Source organism: Gossypium raimondii, chromosome 6 (assembly GCF_025698545.1).
Source record: "Gossypium raimondii isolate GPD5lz chromosome 6, ASM2569854v1, whole genome shotgun sequence".
Classification (NCBI taxonomy): domain Eukaryota; kingdom Viridiplantae; phylum Streptophyta; class Magnoliopsida; order Malvales; family Malvaceae; genus Gossypium; species Gossypium raimondii.
In genome coordinates this window covers 3,861,908-3,878,406 of record NC_068570.1, presented here as the reverse complement: position 1 = coordinate 3,878,406, position 16,499 = coordinate 3,861,908, and the positions used below count along the sequence as shown (strand labels likewise).

Genomic DNA, 16,499 nt, shown 5'->3' with positions numbered 1-16,499 from the left:
TGTAATTGATTCTTATGTATTATGATGTATGTGTATGATCATATGGAATGGGTTAATTGTTATGAATGATAATTATGAATTTAACTTTGTGAATTTATGTCAAGTTAGCCTAAGTTGCTCTGACAACGTAATGCAATGTTGCACATTCGGATCCAACAACTGGATCGGGTGTGGGGTGTCCCACAAACTACCTTACGGTGCAAGGTGCATGGTGATGATAAGGGGAGTTTAAGCGAGCCCCTTGTGCATACTCTTAAGGGAAGTTTCAATTTAATTCTCTTTATTTGCACTTTTTGTTATGGGAGCTAATCATTTAAGTGGTGATAAAGACTTATCTTTTGGCTACTGATCAATGTTGGAGAAGAGCCTATCAATATGTCGATTGATGGAGTTTCTTCTTTAGTCATTTTGGGGTGTTTTAAACACTCTTTGTTTAGATATTGTTTATGGAGAAATATTGTTATCATATGACGTATTTAGGGAGAGTGGTTTGTAACAATTGGAGTCGGTATTTGGACCGCAATTACTTCTTTATGTAATGATAGATTCGGTTTAAACCAATAAGTAATCCAAATAATTATTGAATAAAATTGTTCTTTAAGCAAAACTCTGCAAATGTAGGATGGGAGAATCTGAACTGTGTTAATAAATATTGTGTGTTGGTTCTCTCTTTATTTATCTCTTTGGCTCACTCACATTTTTAGATTAGTTGTGCAAAATCTCTAGTTCTACCCACCTTTTGTTTTGACTAGAGTTCAAACGGAATTGTTTTTTAAACGATTATAAGCCAAGTTTTCTGTTCCACCAATAATTCAAATATCATAGTTTGAATGAAGTTGAAATCGAAGATTCTTTTATAAGATAATATCAAATTACAATTAGGGGTGAAACCACCTTCATTATGAGCACCAATCAACCAATTAACCACTACCAAAATCCCCCAAGAGACTTGACATAATAGCATGCACGAAACGTCAAGTCTCATATGGACTATCCTCTTTCTTGGCATTTTGGATTTCAATTTTGTGAACACCATCACAATGCTCTATCACAATGAGGACCTTCAAGAACTATTGCCTTAACAAATCTATGTATACACCAGAACACGACTAAAAACAACAAGAAAAGAAAAAACCAAATCCACCACAACTTTCATACAAAATAGAGTGGACAATAACCACCACAATTTTCAAAGAAAACATTTAAGGTAATTCAAGATAGGAGTTAATGAAGTCTGGTCAAGTAGATTCACTTCAAAGAACACGATCACTCCATGAAATACAAGTGATAGTTGATATAGGTATGACCCTTTAGAGAAAAAGAAAGGGGAAGACATTAAATTTTGAGAGCCTTAAAAGATCCAATTCATTAATAAATGGATTAGCGAATCCTTTAATTGATGTAGGTCTAATAAGAGAGAATAGGACATGGATTAATAGCAAAGGGAGGGTGTTGAAAGCTTTGAAAGGCTTAGCTCTTTGAACGACCAAATTAATATTAGAGGGTGAACCTTTGAAAAGATAATACTAGAATATAATTTATGATAAACTGTTACAGACAAATATCGGAAACAACTCTTGTTGCATTACCAACAAGCTAGTAGCAATTTTCATGGAAAAGGTAATTACGGGTATAAAAATGCTAATCTATTCACCCATGATTACTACACGAAAGCTAAAAGAAACAACATTAGAGCAATACCAAACATTTCCAAGGTGGTATATTAGATGAAGATCAAAGGGACCTACAAGGGACTAGATGTGGTCGAACACCAGCTGAGAAACAGTGTGCATGGTTGGCCTAGATTTTGGATTGTTATCTAAACATGAAACAGCCAGGTTCAGGATGAATACGAGTTTGTTCACAACTTCTGGCGGAGGAGGCGAAAGCCTTTGATCCAACACATTGTTTAGTGGAATGCTTTCTGCTGTTACAATTGATAGATTAGAGAGAAATTCACCCGGATATGCCCCGGATATCAATTCCAATGCCAGCACACCAAAACTAAACACATCACATTTTTCAGTAACTTGCATGGTGTAGGAAAGCTCTGCAAAGAAAAAGATAAATAGTTGATGACAAATATTATCCTATATGCCATTTCATCTATGGAAGTACAATGAAAATCACCTGGTGCAATGTATCCGTATGTTCCAGCAATATTACTCCAATTGGATGAGTCTGGATTGAGAAGCTTAGCAATGCCAAAGTCTGAAAGGTGAGCTTCATACTCCAAATCAAGCAAAATGTTGTTGCTTGTTATATCTCGATGAACAATGGGCGGTGAACAGTCATGGTGCAAATAGGAGAGGGCATTAACAACACCTTTGACAATATTCACCCTATTGTTCCAGTCCAATTTCTTAGATTCTTCATTCTTACTGAGAACAGAAGCCAAGCTACCCCTTTCAAGATACTTGTATACTAAAAAGGAATGACCTGCAGAGGAAGAAAAACCATAGAACTTCACAATATTTCTGTGTCTTGTTTCTACTAATGCCCTAACCTCATTTAGGAACTGTCTTTGATCTGCCATTTCACTGGTATGCAACAGATGGAATTTCTTCACAGCTACAACATCTCCTGATGACAGCTCTGCTTTGTATACGTTTCCATATCCTCCCTTCCCAATGCAATATTGAGCATCAAAATCTTTGGTAGCTCTAATGATCTCTTCAAACAATTTTCTTCCATTAAAGGGAGATAATGAGAAAAATATCTCATCACTTGCATTGCTTTGCCTTCCTTCATCTGCATCTTTCTTCCTCTTCTTGAAGGCAAACAACAAAGCAATTGATGAAATCAAGAGACAAGAAACCGATAAAAGAGAGAACATAACTACTAAAATGGTTTTGTTGTTGTTGTGACCCTTCTTAGAAAAAGGTGTGCAAGGCGGTAATCCTCTAGCATTGCCACATAATCCTTTGTTCCCTCCCAATTCTTGTCCTGAAGCATTTAGAAATGCTTGGCAGTTGGGAATGGGACCCTGGAGTTCATTATATGAAATGTCAACAGTGTACAAGCCTCGGAGCTTCTCCAAAGAGGATGGTATTTCACCAGAGAGATTATTGTGAGAAAGGTTTAGTGTCTCCAAGCTCTGCAAACTTCGAAATTCCCCTGGAATCTCCCCTGAAAGCATGTTGTGACTCAAATCTAGTCGAACCAAGGTAGTTAACTTGCCTACTTGAATTGGAATTCTTTGGCTAAACCGATTGATGCTCAAATTCAAGTAGAATGACATGGACAGATTCCCAATAGTTTCAGGGATGGACTTGCTCAATTGGTTTGCAGACAAATCTAGATACAAAAGCTTGGACATAAGTCCTAGTTCCAAGGGTACACTACCAGAAAGTTGATTCCCATTCAAAAAAAGATAAAGCAAAGATGTCAACTTTGAAATTTTCTTTGGAATCTCCCCAACTAAATGATTTGAAGAAAGATCAAGCCTGTGTATCTGACGTGAGTTTCCAATCTCAGCTGGTATTGTGCCACTGAGATTGTTCCTTGCAATAGATAGGCTCTGTAAGCTTCTGCACAATCCCCAATTGGAAGACACTTCACCATAAAGTTCGTTGTCACTTAATTCAATGAATCTTAGGTTTGGGTAAACGCCTAAATCTTCAGATATATTTCCTCTGAGTCGGTTTCTTTCAAGGTAGACTCTCTTCAAGCTAGTGCAATTTTTCAACCCTTGAGGGATTGGCCCGGTAAGCTGGTTGTCTGCTGCTGTGAAGTTTTCAAGTGATCCACCACGGCAAATGCCTTGCGGCAAATTTCCTGTCAGATTGTTGTGGTCTAGTTCTAACACGATCAACTTCATCAAGTTTCCGATTTCATTAGGAATGGAACCTGAGAGTCGGTTGTCTCGGAGATGCAGAATTTCCAAGTTGCTCAAACTGCCAAGTGAAGCAGGAATAGAGCCATTGAGTTGGTTTTCACTCAACTCCAGGTCAACAAGAGAATTCAAGTTTCCTATCTCCTCAGGAATTGGCCCAGAGAGTTGATTTTCATAAAGGTGGGCAACTGTAAGATGTCTCAAGTCACCAAATGAGGTTGGGATCAAGCCAGATAGATTGTTGTGATAAAGGCTTATTTCAGAAAGAGATTCCATATTCCCTAACTCAGAGGGGATGGGACCTGAAAGACTATTGTTAAACATATGAAGCACCGTCAGTTTTTTCAAGTTTCCAAATGTGGAAGGGATGGGACCAGTTAGACGGTTGGTGTCCAGGTAAACTTCAACTAAATTCCTAAGGTTTCCCAATTCTGGAGGAATGGGACCAGAAAGGGAATTATTATAGAGAAGCAAGGAAACAAGTCGACTTAGTTTACCGAGAGAAGCAGGAATGCAACCATTTAGCTTGTTGCTACACAAGGCAAGGTCAGTGAGAAATTTGAGCTGACCAATTTCTCGAGGAATTGAGCTGTTCAACTGATTTCCAGCAAGATGGAGGGTCTGAAGATGTACAAGGTGGCTAATTTCAGGTGGGATTTGGCCAGAGAACTGGTTATCGGATAAATCGAGGTAGGTGAGTTTGGAGAGCTGACTGATTTTAGGTGGGATTATGCCATAAAGTTCATTGGTGCTAAGGTCCAACTCTGCAAGATTAGGCAAAGACGAGAATGGAAATGAATGGAGCGTACCTTTTACACCATAGCCAGTGAGGTTAATCTTAGTAACACTGTCAGCATGGTTGCAATGAATTCCAAACCAAGCACAAGGACTTGTTTTGGTATTTGGGTCGTTGGATGTATTCCAGGAAAGCAAAACAGAATGGTTTTGGCTTTGAAGGCTGGCTTTCCATTTGAGGATTGCCAATGCTTCTGCTGCAGAATCAGAAGCGACATTAAGAGAAGAAAATAGTAAAGTAACACACAAGATTAAGGGGGCAAGCACGGTTAAACTCTTCATCATTAACAAATGCTCTGCATGGAAGTAACAGCCATGATATGACGGTTATATATAGGTTAATTGCAGTAGCCTGTACGATCAAACTAACTATTAAGTCTTTCAACCCTCAAATAAAAAAACAAGAAGTCTTTCACCCCTTTTTCACTCTAGAGTTTTAAGTCTTTGTATTATAGTAATATATGTTGGCCCATTTAGTGTCAAGAAGACAAATGTCATATAAGACTACAAACTGGAGATGTGGAAAAATGGATTCAGTGTAGTAACATAAATTTATCCCTCTTAAGTCTTTTCATTCTATTAGTTTATGTTATTCCGTTAATTTCGTTTGGCAACTTTTGTTCTGCACTTATGGTAGACTCCTTTTGACTTGGACATTCACACAGGCAATAAGCTTTTATCTCCCTATCTTTTGGGTCCACAGCAATAGCATCTCAGAGTTCAGACCAAACCCTTCTGTACGCAGATTGAAATAGAGCATATGTGAAACTGAATATATTATTCTAACTATAATTGAAACAAAATCTATGTTACTTCCAAGAACCATGTTTTATTTTCAAGATTTTAGCCCCATTTCCTCCTTTGAAGCAGCTGATTTTTGGTTAAAAAAGAAAGGCAAAATTAATTATGTTTCAAAGAATTCAGTGTTCTTAAAGAGTTCATCTAAATAAGTAACTGAAATAAGAACTATGATAACCAGAACTTAAAGTTATTCTAAGAGGACAAATGACGAACATATTGTGGACGCCAAAATCAAGCCAAAATCCGCAACCAGCTGACAATGCAACAGTGATGAATACCTTCATCATCTCTAACAATCCCACAGTGTAAAAGCCCTTGTACTTTCAACACTGAAATTGAGATTTGAGATGTATCCATCAACTTGTTGCAGATGAAGATTATACCTAAAGCAGTCATAGGCTTTTTCCCCTAATTTTGGTGAATGAAATCATTCTTTAGTTTTAAGTGTTTAATCATTTCTTCATGAAACCAATCATTACGTATCTTGAAATATATAATTTCATGTGTGATTTTGTTATGACAACCCATTGAGTGAATAATGAGTTGATTTATTTGGGATAGGATTGTACCAAAGAAGTTCAAAAATCACGGAAGGGTTTTGACAAACCCTGTAATTTGGGCAAAATAATAACTGCTACAACTCAAATCCAAGTCCAAATCTTAATCTGGAGAAAAATAAAATAGAAAGTTTCGAATGTTAACAAAATTAAAAGCAACCCATTGAAGGAAAAAAAATTAATCTGAAATTGTCTGAAGGTTAAACAAAAAAGTGAAGAGAACCCCAATGAAATTCAAAAAGAATAAAAAGAAAAAGAAGACAAACGACTCTTGACGCGGAGCGTGTGTAATGTGCTGGGCTAACTGAAGTCTTCTGTTCCCGAGAAGGGGTCAATTTTCTACAAATAATATTTAATAAATTGAATAAGTGCGGATTAGACCTTCTCATAGACACCGAGCTACTTGAAAAGTAGAAGATGTTAAATAAAAATTTAAACTCAAAAATAGATTTTGGCAAAAACATAAGACCCATCTAGAAAGTAAGTCGAGCCACAAGTAAATTTTTTTGGCTTGAATTTGGTCTGACCCGAATTAGTAAAAAAAATTATTGTTATTTTGTTGTTGTTTTGTTGTCATTTTACTATTATATTACTACTATTTTGTTGTGATCGTTTGGACATTGTATAAGTACTGTTTTATAGTTAATTTTACTATTATATTAGATACATTTGCTTATTAAGTTGTATCTATCTTAATGTTATTTAAATATAAAAGTTTTTTAATATATTTAGAAACATTTATTTTAATTTTTTAATGTATTTGATGTATTATATTTTTTAAATTTTATTTATATATATAAAAAATTTAATACAGGTAGGTCAAGTCAAACTCGAGTTTTAGTTTTTTATCCGAGCCATACTTGAAAAAATATTTAGGCTTATTTTTCAAGTCGGGCCTAGTCCATGCCTATAAAACAGGACTAGAATTTTATTACTGCCCCACCCCTAATCACCTCTATTGCGGATCAAGTCAAATTCAAATTCTTTCAAACTTTTTTTAGTTAGATTTGGGTAGAAGTGTAACATTACGCTTTGGGTAAAGCCAAGTTTAGACAAATAAAATGATATATTTTGTTTAAGCTCAATCCACGAATAAATCTAACTCTTCAAGATTGGAGTGAAATGGTTGAATGAACTCTAATAAAATGCAATAGAAGTTTATGCCTAATGAAATTAAATTTGGTAGTTTGGTATAATATAGATGTCACTAGAGACTCCAATTGAAATTACTTTTAATAGAAAGGTTTTAAGTTTGTTGAGGCACTTATAAGAGCAACGACATCAAGCAATTACAACTATGTCGATAACTGCTCAAGGTTTCATAATTGATCATATTTGAAGTTAGTAACTTTTTGAAATAATATAGTTGGGCCACGAATTAGTTGATATTATGGACATATATTGGTCCATATTTGAATATTGATCTTATGAAGCAATAAATCTTTAAAGATTGGATTAATTCAAATCAAGCAAATCAAATCTTCTGTTTCGTGGAGATTGATTTGAATGACTTGAAGACATATCTTAGAGATTTTTGCTTTATCCTAGGCTTTATTAGAAAATTCTTAAGTCTTGTTTAAGGGCTACTTTGGAAGGGATTATGATTGTAATTAATTCGTATGCTAGCAAGTAAAAAAATGCTTATATACTTGAGACTTCACAGGTTAGTGTTAGAATTAAGTGACTCGAATTCTTATTTAAATAAAATACAGTGATAAAATAAAATAAAAGTAAAATCCATATAGAACTACACTTCTTTTATTTTATTTTAGAATAAGGTTTTTAAAACATTATTAAACTCCATCTATTTGATATTGGTTAGAATAATGTGTTTCAATCTTACTACACTCCAATTAGAATATGGTTTTACAAGCCTATAAATAGACATAGTCTACTCCTCTTGTAATCATTTGAATTTGACATAGTAAATTTTCTTCTCCTCTGCCCGTGGTTTTTTTCCCAAAAGGATTTACATGTAAAAATCTGTGTGTGTTTTTTATTTTTCCTTTCTCTTTTCTTTGCGATATATTGTCATTACCGATATTCTATTTTTTTACAAATTCGTGTCCGAGCTTCTAGGTTGTTCATCTCGATCACGGTAATGGCGTCTTTGAAGTATGAAATTCAGTTGTTGGATCGCAACACTAGATTTGTGTTGTGGCAGATTAAGATGCAAGCAGTTCTTGCGCAGATGGATCTGGAGGATGCCCTACTAGGGATAGATAAGATGCCTTCGACATTAACGAATGAAGAGAAGAAACGTAAGGATCGAAAGGCGTTAACACAATTACATTTGCATTTGTCTAACGAAATTTTGCAAAATGTGATGAAGGAGAAGACTGCCGCTGCATTATGGAAGAGGCTGAAACAAATATGTATGTTGAAAACTCTAACCAGCAAGTCGCATATGAAGCAACGCCTTTATGCTCATCGTTTGGAGGAAGGTGTGTCTGTGCACGAACACTTAACAGTCTTTAAAAAAATTCTTTTAAACTTGGAGGTCATGGAGGTTTAGTATGATAAGGAAGATCTAGGGTTGATTCTACTTTGTTCATTGTCCCTATCTTATTCAACCTTTAGAGACATGATTTTATATTGCTGCGAGTCTCTCACAGTTAATGAGGTTTATGATTCTTTGACCTCATATGATAAGACGAAGCATTTTGTGGTTAAACCCAACTCTCAAGGAGAGGGTCTTATTGTTCGTATGAGACAAGATCGAAATGCTGATGATGATCGTGGAAGGACACAACAATGAAATCCTCGCGGTAAATCTAAAGGTAGATTAAAGTCTTCAAACAAAGGTAAAACTTGTAACTTCTGCAAGAAAAAAGGGCACATTAAATTTGAGTGTTATAAGCTGCAGAACAAGATCAAAAAGGAGGTTGCGAATCAAAAAGGAAAATAACCAAAAAATTCGGTGAAACTGATGTTTTAGAAGACTACAGCGACGACGAACTTTTAGTTGCTTCTATCAACAATTCTAAAGTGAGCGATGAGTGGATTCTTGGTTCGGGCTACACCTTTCACATGAGTCCCAATCGGGATTGGTTTACAACTTAAAAAATAGTGTCTGAAGGTGTTGTTTTGATGAAAAATAATGATTTGTGTAAAATTACACATGTTGGAACGATTAAAGTTAAGATGTTTGACGGAGTTGTCAAAACACTTAGTGGCATACGACATGTTCCAGAATTGAAGAGAAATTTAATTTCGTTGAGTACCTTGATTCAAAATGGTACAGATTAACAGTTGAAAGTGGGGTTTTGAATATTTCCAAAGGTTTCCTCGTTGTGATGAAAGGGCAGAGAAATACTGCCAAGTTATATGTTTTGCAGGGTTCTACTGTTACTGATGATACAGCTGTCGTTTCCTCTTCCTTATCAAATGATGATATTACTAAACTTTGGCATATGCGCCTAAGGCATATGAGTGAAAATGACATGGCAGAATTGAACAAAAGAGGACTTCTTGATGGACAAGGAATTTGTAAACTAAAGTTCTGTGAGTAACTAGTTTTTTGGAAGCAAAAGAGAGTTTGATTCACTAGAAGAATCCATAGCACAAAGGGAACATTGGGGTATATTCATTCTGATCTGTGGAGGACATCTAGAGTGCCTTTGAGAGGTAGAGCTAATTATATGCTAACTTTTATTGATAATTTTTTTCAGAAAAGTTTGGGCGTTCTTCCTGAAGCAGAAAAGCGATGTGTTTTTCGCATTTAAGTATTGGAAAACTCTGACTGAAAAATAGATGGAAAACAAATAAAACACCTCCACATAGACAATGGCTTAAAGTTTTATTCTGATGAGTTTAATGAACTATACAAGTTAGAGGGTTCGTGAGACATTTGACAGTTCGTCATACTCCATAACAAAACGGCGTTGCAAAATGAATGAACAGAATGATCATGGAGAAAGTTCGATGTATGTTGTCGAATGCTAACTTACCGAAGTTGTTTTGGGCCAAAGCAGCCTCTATTGTATGTTTTTTGATTAATCGATCTCCATCCGTTGCCATTGAGAAAAAGACTCCACAAGAGGTATGGTCTGGTAATCTTGCTGACTATTCTGATTTAAAGATCTTTGGGTGTCCTACGTATACTCATGTCGATAATGGAAAATTGGAACCGAGATACATTAAATGTGTTTTGGGCCAAAGCAGCCTCTATTGTATGTTTTTTGATTAATCGATCTCCATCCGTTGCCATTGAGAAAAAGACTCCACAAGAGGTATGGTCTGGTAATCCTGCAGACTATTCTGATTTAAAGATCTTTGGGTGTCCTACGTATACTCATGTCGATAATGGAAAATTGGAACCGAGATACATTAAATGTGTTTTTCTTGGTTATAAAGCTAGTGTAAAAGGGTATAAGTTATGGTGTCCTGAAAATAGAAAAGTTGTGATTAGAAGAGATGTTGTTTTTGATAAAGCTGCAATGCTACTTAACTTATTTCTTAAAGACTCTTCCAATAAAGAAAATTAAAAGCAGGTAGAGTATCAGATTAATCCAAAATCTACAACAGAGTCGACTCCTCAAGCCAGTACAAAAAATTAGAATAGAGTTACTTCTTCACCATAATACTCTACCGCTAAAAATAGAATTAGAAGAGAAATTAAACTTCCAAAGAAGTATGCCGAGGTTGATCTAGTTGCTTATGCTTTAAATGTGGCTGAAGATATATATACAAACTAAGAGCCATCTAATTATTCTAAAGCGGTGAGCTGTGAAGACTTAGAAAAGTGGATGTTTTCTATACAATAGGAGATGAAATCACTCCACAAAAACAGAATATGGGATCTTGTGAAACTTCCTAAAGGTAAAAAGGTTATTCGTTGTAAATGAGTGTTTAAAAAGAAAGAAGAGACTCTAGGAGTTGAAGAACCCAGATATAAAGTAAGGTTTGTTGCAAAGGGTTACAGTCAAATTTCAAGAGTGGACTTCATAGATGTGTTCTCCCCAATTGTAAAGCATAGTTCAATTCGAGCTTTGCTTGGTATTGTGGCGATGCATGATTTGGAGCTTGAACAGTTAGATGTAAAAACTTCATTTTTGCATGGAGAACTTGAGGAGGATATTTACATGCAACAACCAGAGGGTTTTACATTCTCAAAAAAAGTGGACTATGTTTGCTTACTGAAAAAGTCCCTTTACGGTTTGAAACAGTCACCAAGACAGTGGTACAAGAGGTTTGATTCCTTTATAACTTCTCATGATTTCAAAAGAAGTAGCTTTGACAGTTGTGTTGAAAGCAGTTATTTCTGAAAATATATGAATAGTTTATTCATTTTTGTTACGACTCAACAGTAAAAAGTAATGTCAATTTTGTTATATATTCTCAATATTTTTTCTTTTAGACTATTTATCTTTTCCAACGGTGGTTTTTAAATGTGTTCAAACTATGTTGCATCTTTTCAACTCTAATATTTAGCATGTTCTTAATTATATGATATAGCTTAATTTTTATTTTTGGCTTGCAACAACTATAGTGGAATCAGATTGAGATATCAAGGTATGGGATACATATACATATTATGGAGTGTTAAAGATTTAAATTAAAAAAATTAGCTCCACTTTCCTGCTTTATAAAGACAAAGAGGAAGCTTTGGAAACGTACAAATAGCTAGTTGAGCATTATGACGATCACTTATTGTGCTGCTATCATCTTGTATACCACTAAGATGAATAGTTGTTTTCGGTAGAATGTTTTAAAAATGTTCCAACTTATTTTAGAGAAAAGATGAAGTTGGAAAATATTTATTTAAACCGAAGTGAGTATATGTTGTTCAGTTACATTAGAGAAGATTTTTGTAAGATCTTTTAGGATATTATTTGTATATGGCCCAAGAAAGTATTTACATGTTATATCCGGGAAAGTCAATATTCATTACTAATTTCAATGGGTAGTAAATTTTTACTCGATTTAGATACATGTAACAAACAAACGAGAGTTGCTATTAATGATGCCAATTTATAAAAAAAATTAAGTAAGAAGTCTTTACACTATATTTGTTCAATTATTTGTTACATGTCAAGATGCATGTAACAATATTCAATTCACTTTTGTTATTAACTTTTACTTAAATTGTTTATTTTATAGATTGGCATCATTAACATCGATATGAGTTGAGTAAGATAAAAATTTTATCCGCCCATTGAAATTAGTAATGAATATAGACTTTTTTGGATATTGTGTGTAAATACTTTCTTAGCCCATATACAAGCAACATCCTAGCAGATCTTAAAGAAATCTTCTTTAATGTAACTGAATCACATATGCTTATTTCTTACTTCTTCATCCTTTCTCTAAAATAAGTTGCAACATTTTTAAAACATTATATTGCAAGCACCATTCATCTTAATAGTATACAAGATGATGGTAGCACAGTGTGTGATCGTCATGATGCTCAAATAGCTTTTTTTTTTTACGTTTTCAAACCTTCTTCTTTGTCTTTATAAAGCAGGAAAATGGAGCTAATTTCTTTGCTTAAAATTTTTGACACTTCATAATATGTCTATATATCTCATACCTTGATATCACAATCTGGTTCCATCATAGCTATTGCAAACCAAAAATTAGACTAGATCATATAACCGAGAACATGCTAAACATTGGAATTGAAGAGATACAGCATAATCTGACCATATTTAAAGACCATCGTTGGAAAAGATAAATAGTGCCTAAAAGCAAAAACATTGAGAATATATAACAAAATTGACATTACTTTTACTGTTGAATCGTTGTAACAAAAAATAATAAACTATTCCTATATTTTAAAAATAATTTATTCCAAAAGAAGTGGGACCCTATATCAAAAATTAAAATGACAATATGAATTATAAAAACAAATTTATAATTTTTATATATTTCTTATTAGGTTTTAGCAGATTTTGCATATCTGATTAAAGTTTCAAATAATTGAACCTACAGAAGTGGTACCCTATTCAACTCGCTCTCGAGGTTAATGATGCACATCTATAAAATAAATAATTTAAGTAAATAGAATATCATAATAAAAATATTGAAATCTTACTTGTGATTTTTTGCAAGCAATTATTTCGTTGTAATGATGGTAAACATTACAGAAATACTTAACTAATTCATTCGTAAAAAAATCTTAAGTAGGTAACCCTGAAGTCGTTTCTGTTTAATCATTTTACGCTTCAGGAGATGATCTAGATTTATAATAAAACAGAACTTATCTCTGAACTAAGGGAAGCATCCAGTAAAAACTCATGACTCACATGCTTTCTATCCGTTTGGACATAGGCAAATAAGTCAACAAACAAATTGAGAATCGAACTTCAAAATAAATATATGAAAGATGCAATCAACTTACAAGATTTAAGAATCAAGTTAGGTAAGAAAAGATAATAGTTTAGACGTCATATTGAAATTCTTATAATTTCGGATAACAGATTCGAATGGCAAATTGATGATGTAGTTCATCAAATATTTTAGCTTATCAATAGCAACTCCAATTTGTCTATTACATGAATTTAAATAGAGTAAAAATTTTACTCGCCCATCAAAATTAGTAATGAATATAGACTTTTTCGAATACTGCATGTAAATACTTTGATTTTTTTTTTGGTCCATATACAAGCAACATCTTGGAAGATCTTACCGAAATTTAGTACACTAATGTAACTGAACCACGTATACTCACTTCGATTTGAAAAACTATTTTCCCTTTTCTCTTAAATAAGTTAGAACGTTTTTAAAATATTTTATCGCAAGCAACCATTCATCTTGATAGCATACAAGATGATGGCAGCATAATATGTGATTGTCATGATACTCAGCTAGATGTTTGTATAGTTCCAAAGCTTTCTCTTTGTCTTTATAAGCCAAGAAAGTAGAGCTAATATCTTTGCTTGAAATCTTCAACACTCCATAATACTTATATATATCCTGTAGCTTGATATCACAATCCTGTTCCACCATAGCTGTTTAGCATATTCTCGGTTATATGAAGGCATTTTTGACAGATCATGAGTTATTATACGCAGTTATCCATTGCTATGTAAGGAACTTTATTGTTCTTTTGCAGTCCCTATAAATCTTGCAATCATTAGTTCAAAACTTTTTCCAAAAAAATAAGTTATATGTATAGTGGACATTGGTGTAGTTTAACCATTGTATTGTGTTTAATTGATCCCTTTGTGATAAGATCCTTATAGTGATTGCTTTAAGCAAGATGCTTGATTGCTGAAATAAAATGAGTCTCTTTCTGGAATTATTTTGTTTGTGTTTTCTGTTTAATTTACTCAGATACTTTTAGGAAGTTCAGAATAGACTTTGAATTTAAGCACTCAAGCTACTATTGCTTGAAGTTTGCTGGAAAAAAAGTATTTAGTTACTTTTGAGAAGCTTAAATCCTTATTGAAAAGGTCTGTTGGATCTTATAGACTGTTTTAGTATTGGATCATCTGAATTTGGTTTTTGTTGTTAACTACATATCTCTAGCAGAAGAAATTTATGATAGAGCCTATTATTACTGTAAACTCTTGCTTGTAAATATTTGATATTGTTTCCTTTTTGTCCTGTGATTCCAGTTTTAGTTGCATCCATTTGGCATTCTTTGTTTTCATTGGAACAGATGTGGGAAGACTGTGGTGAATGGACAGTCTATGTAATGTTGTGATCGCAATTGGAATTGCCTACTTTTGACAAGCCAAAGTGCCAAACTGTTCTCTCTACTTTATGTTAGCTGTTACATGAACTATGTGCTATATAGAAGATTAAGTGGTAGTGGCACATTTATGCTTTATTCTCATTGAAAAATTTAAGACTTGCTAAAAACCTGATTGATGAGGATCGTGTTGTAAAATGCTCAGCTTGAAAACAAGGTAAGTAATTTGGTGGAAGAAAGATGGGAAAAGAGGAATGTGGAGAGAAGATGGATTAATTGTCTGGTCTTGAAATAGTTCTAAAGCCACCAGCTATTGTATAACATAATACAAAGCTGTTAAGTTATAACCAGACGAAATCATATTAGTTGCATTTCATAATAACAGGTCCAAGTCAAATACATAGTTTGATTTAGTATATGTAAGATTAAAAAAAATGTGTCGAGCCCGAGCTTAACATATATAATCTAGACCGAATTTGCACAAAAATTTAAGTTTATTTTTTAGACGGGGTTTGAGCCTACCAGTTGGGCTTGATATTTGGTTGGGACTGACTCGAGCTTAGCTCGACCTATAGGCATCTCTACCAGGGTACCAGGGAAGAATTAAACTCTTTTAGCTAAATGAGCAAATTTTGTTTTTAGTCTCCTTACTCTCATTGGCTGGGGTTGGCCATAAACCCTGCCCAGAAACGGACATTATTGACCAAAACCTAATAATCCAAAGTTCCATTTCCATCGTGTTCTCCCAAATTAATTTCCTATACACCATGCAATGCTTTATATATGCACAAGATTATGGCACTCAGCGAGTTAAAAAAAATGTAACAAATACATTTATAAAAAAATAATTTAAAGATCATATTAGAGCAACAAATTTAAAAGGAAGTCGGCGTGGGCAACATATCTCGAAAACATACTATTCGAACAGTAGACATAATCATACGACGGCAGGCTACGATATGACCACATAACCTCGAACCTGGCGGAATGCATCAATTCCGTTTTCAAAGGAACGCGTCATTTGCTGATAATCGCGGTTGTGAAAGAGATACTTCCGTTTGGCGAAAGTGTTCCCAAAGCGAGCGGCGAGTTATGCCTGGCAATTGCAAGGAGGCCATGTATGGTGTCCGACGGTAGTGGAAGAAATTAATAATGGTAAGGCACGAGCCAACTGCATGCACACAGTTTGTCACTCGCGCGACGACCTATGGTTTCAAGTGACAGAGTTTGACAGGCCGGACCAAGGTATTGCCAAGGGGTGTACCAGGTACACCTAAGAAATAGGATGATTTTAGTTGATAAGTCAACTTATTTATGTGTGCAAGATAAGTTATGCAATTTTTAATGTAATTAGTGGGAGTAGTTATGTACTAGGTAACTGCTTTGTAATTTATATTTTTTGCCTTAATGAAAATTAGTGAGGTAGATCAATTTTAGATTATCTTCTTCAGTTTCTTTTTCTTTCAAGTTTTCTCTCTTTGTTGCGGGTACCCTCAACAATACGTTATTCTAACTATAATTGAAACAAAAATCTATGTTACTTCCTAGAACCATGTTTTATTTTCAAAATTAATCATGTTTCAAAGAATTTATTGTTCTTAAAGAGTTCATCTAAACAAGCTCACATAAGGAGAACTAAGATAAACAGAACTAAAATTTTTTCTAAGAGGACAAAGGACGAACATATTGTGGACACCAAAATCAGGCCAAAATTCGCAACCAACTAACAATGTAACAGTGAAGAATACCTTCATCACCTCTAATAATCCCACCTTGTAAAAGCCCTTATTAAATTGAATAAGTGGGGATTAGAACTGACATGGGTTGGGACTTCTTGAAAAGTGAGAAGGTTTGAGTGAAAATTTAAAATAAA

At 34.2% G+C, this 16,499-nt stretch overlaps 1 protein-coding gene across 1 annotated transcript; it reads right to left on the bottom strand.

Moving 5' to 3' along the window:
* Nucleotides 1-1,510: 1,510 nt before the first annotated feature.
* Nucleotides 1,511-4,950, bottom strand: LOC105774220 (MDIS1-interacting receptor like kinase 2). The gene is made up of 2 exons (XM_012596623.2): nt 2,131-4,950; nt 1,511-2,050 (listed from the first exon to the last, which is right to left on the bottom strand). The coding sequence occupies exons 1-2, from the start codon at nt 4,913-4,915 to the stop codon at nt 1,755-1,757; spliced, it is 3,081 nt and encodes a 1,026-aa protein (XP_012452077.1). The 5' UTR covers nt 4,916-4,950; the 3' UTR covers nt 1,511-1,754.
* Nucleotides 4,951-16,499: the final 11,549 nt, after the last annotated feature.

Bases quoted from the DNA above. Each gene is read 5' to 3' on its own strand.
- LOC105774220 (XM_012596623.2), bottom strand. From the start codon at position 4,915: ATGATGAAGAGTTTAACCGTGCTTGCCCCCTTAATCTTGTGTGTTACT. The intron at 2,051-2,130 runs GTGATTTTCATT...TTTTCTTTGCAG, and splicing joins ATACGGATACATTGCACCAG to AGCTTTCCTACACCATGCAA.